This window comes from Sphaerodactylus townsendi, linkage group LG15 (genome assembly GCF_021028975.2).
Source record: "Sphaerodactylus townsendi isolate TG3544 linkage group LG15, MPM_Stown_v2.3, whole genome shotgun sequence".
Classification (NCBI taxonomy): Eukaryota; Metazoa; Chordata; class Lepidosauria; order Squamata; family Sphaerodactylidae; genus Sphaerodactylus; species Sphaerodactylus townsendi.
Window position 1 is genome coordinate 24864799 of NC_059439.1, and position 3238 is coordinate 24868036.

At 47.1% G+C, this 3238-nt stretch overlaps 1 protein-coding gene across 1 annotated transcript in view; it reads right to left on the reverse strand.

Annotated features, from left to right (window-relative positions):
- The window catches only part of LOC125444261 (lysophospholipid acyltransferase LPCAT4-like), an 8975-nt gene extending 7648 nt beyond the window's left edge, over positions 1–1327 (reverse strand). Inside the window, exon 1 of the mRNA XM_048516689.1 lies at positions 1069–1327. Within this exon, the coding sequence (XP_048372646.1) occupies positions 1069–1327 (259 nt within the window). The remainder of the gene's footprint in view (positions 1–1068) is intronic.
- Positions 1328–3238: the final 1911 nt, after the last annotated feature.

Sequence of the window (3238 nt, forward strand, 5' to 3'; positions counted from 1 at the left end):
AGCTGGCTTGTTCTTATGTTCCCTGTATCTCCAGCCACACACTATGTTGTTCCTTCTGCACACGCAGAATAATACACTTTCAATCCACTTTCACGGTTGTTTGCCAGTGGAGTTTGCTATTCCGCACAGCAGCAAAGTGCATTGGAAAGTGGATTGAAAGTGCATTATTCTGCACGTGCGGAAGGGGCCGATGTCCCCTCTCCTTGGGAGCCCTCCCACCCTCTCCCATCCCCTGCTTCTTTCTCCTCCCACCCACCCACCCACCCACCCACCTGTTTTTATCCGCCCCGCCCCCATCTTGAATTAGATTTACTTCACTTATATCCTTCCTCTCTCTCCAGTGACCGACCAAAGAAGCATACGTCATTCTGCCGTCCTCCACTTTATGTCTCTAGAGTTAAGTATCCACAGATCTGGCCATGTAGAGAATTAGATATATTGACGACGTAAACAAAAATGCCAAAAGCAACATTTTCCTGCTTCTTGTTTAGTGATTAGAAGCAACAGATTCATAGAAGGAATTTTTTAAAAAGACAGCCGAACAGATAAGAAGAAGAAGAAGAGTTTGGATTTATATCCCCCCTTTCTCTCCTGCAGGAGACTCAAAGGGGCTGACAATCTCCTTGCCCTTCCCCCCTCACAACAAACACCCTGTGAGGTAGGTGGGGCTGAGAGAGCTCCGAGAAGCTGTGACTAGCCCAAGGTCACCCAGCTGGCCTGTGTGGGAGTGCACAGGCTAATCTGAATCCCCCAGATAAGCCTCCACAGCTCAGGCGGCAGAGCTGGGAATCAAACCCGGTTCCTCCAGATTAGATACACGAGCTCTTAACCTCCTACGCCACTGCTGCTCTAACCTAAAAGTAGTCCATGGGAAGCCGATAGCCCAAACCGAGGGCATTTGGACAATGCAAACCGCATCTCTTCCCCTCCCCCAATATTATTACCCCTGGATAGTGGTAGGATTCAAATGATTTAACAACCGGTTCCAGTGGCGGGATTCAAATGATTTAACAACTGGTTGTTTACAAGCACCATTTTAACAACCGGTTCTGCCGAAGTGGTGCGAACCGGCTGAATCCCACTGCTGCCCCTGAGGCATAGAAGCTTCTAGGTTTTTGAACTGGTTGTGCAACATGCATTTATGGGTATCTTGAGATCTCATTCGGAAAAGCTGACGTGTGCTTGGTGATCCGGCAACACGTTGAAAGGCTGCTGAAGGCCCAATAAAAGGAGTGGACGAGCCCTCTGTGACTATTATGCAGAGTTGAATCTGCCCGACTGCCTTCCGTTCTTGGTGACCTCTGTCATTAACAGTGACAACTTCCATACCATGAGGAAGGTCGAGGCAGTCTTGCTTGCCCTCGCCCTCGCGATGGTCGTCTCTGCCAGAAAGGACAATCAACTAAAAACGCTTTGCGGGAACGATTTTTATGACGAATGCATAAGGCTCACAGAAGAGACTTCCAGAAGTCGTCGAGATCTCTCAGGTAAATATAAACCTTCAGGGCACCGCTGTTTTTAAGATGCACGCTGTCCAGAGCTCGCCTCTCTTGCAAAGTTCGGCCTCCTATTTCCCAGGCCTTTCAATTGCCGAGAAAAGGATTCTTATTTTGATTTGATTTGGGTTCCTAAACAAGCAATAGTAGAGTTATCTGCTCACCCTGATCGAGGGCTGTCCAGTGACTCGGGATGGCTGCCCCCTGAACGTTTATAAGAGAAAGCCTTCCTAGTATTTAGAAGAAATCCCCACAGGTATTTTAGGGAGCAATCCTAAACAGGTCTCATAGAAGGCTTTCACGGACGGATTCAATTGGTTGTGGTGGGTTTTTCCGGGCTGCGTGGCCGTGGTCTGGTAGATCTTGTTCCTAATGCTGGCATCAGCGACATAGTGTGTAACAGACTTTTCTCTCTGTGATCCACTTCTGAAGAGGCCAGCCACAGATGCAGGCGAAACGTTAGGAGCAAGATCTACCAGACCACGGCCACGCAGCCCGGAAAACCCACCACAACCAACTCTGTTCAGAAGTAAGCGCAATGTTGCTTACCCCCAGGAGAGCCTCATTTAGTGGCTTTTCTGGTACGCGTCACGGAAATCAGTTGCTGCGACCTTCCATTCGTCTCTGGCAACCACTCGAGCATTGACAAAGGCTGTAAATGAGAGAAAGAGGCAAGAACGCCGGGAAGATCCTAAATGAATAAACTGCGGGTTCAGGATCTCACAGACATACACAAACACACACACACAATAGCCCAGGTCCAAGGGGGCTAAATGAACACTACCCTGAGCTCCTTGCAGAAAAAGTGGTGCAAAGCATGACATAGTAAATTAATTCTGAAAACCCATCCCTCTCCTTTAAGCTGAGATGCCAAACATCTACCCTCGTTAGCAGGAATCTCCACCTTTCTGGTTCCCAGCTGGCGTGTGTTGGAGTGCACAAGCTAATCTGGTTCCCCAGATAAGCCTCCATGGCTCAAGTGGCAGAGTAGGGAATCAAACCCGATTCTCCAGGTTAGAGTGCACCTGCTCTTAACCACTGCTGCTAAAGCTTTATCTTGGAAGTTCAGCCATTTTTCTGTTATTGTTCTTTTCCTTTGTTGTCTTTCTTTTTAAATAAAACCTCGAAAAAGCCAGCAGCTTCAGAGCATTTGGATTTGAACCCTGTTCTCCCGGTTAAGTTACAAGAAAGAGGTGAGTCCACACCCCTCTTCCTTTCACAAAAGACTACCTAACTACTAAAGGAACAATCGAGTTTTGTGTTCTCCCACAGAGAAGAGGAGTTTGGATTTATACCACACCTTTCTCTCTCGTAAGGAGCCTCAAAGCGGCCTACAAATTCTTTCCCTTCCTCTCCCCACAACAGTGAGGGAGGTGGGGCTGAGAGAGTTTGGAGAAAACTGTGCCTAGCCATGCAGGAAAGTAGGAGCAGGGAAACAAAATCCAGTTCACTGGATAAGAGTCCGTTGTTCATGTGGAGGAGCGGGGAATCAAACCTGCTTCTCCAGATTAGAGTCCACCACTCTTAACCGCTGCACCATGTTGATTTGGGCTGCATGGGTTTAAGTATGTAAAAACCAAGAATCGCGTCACACACTAAGGCGGAAACTAAATAAATGCAAAACCAATAAATCTCTGAAGTTACTACTATAATTCATAAAGTGTTGAATAACATACAAAAAAATAGACCAAAGTCATGATTCAAATTCATCAAAATAATTATCTGAAGTCTCTGTAAGTATC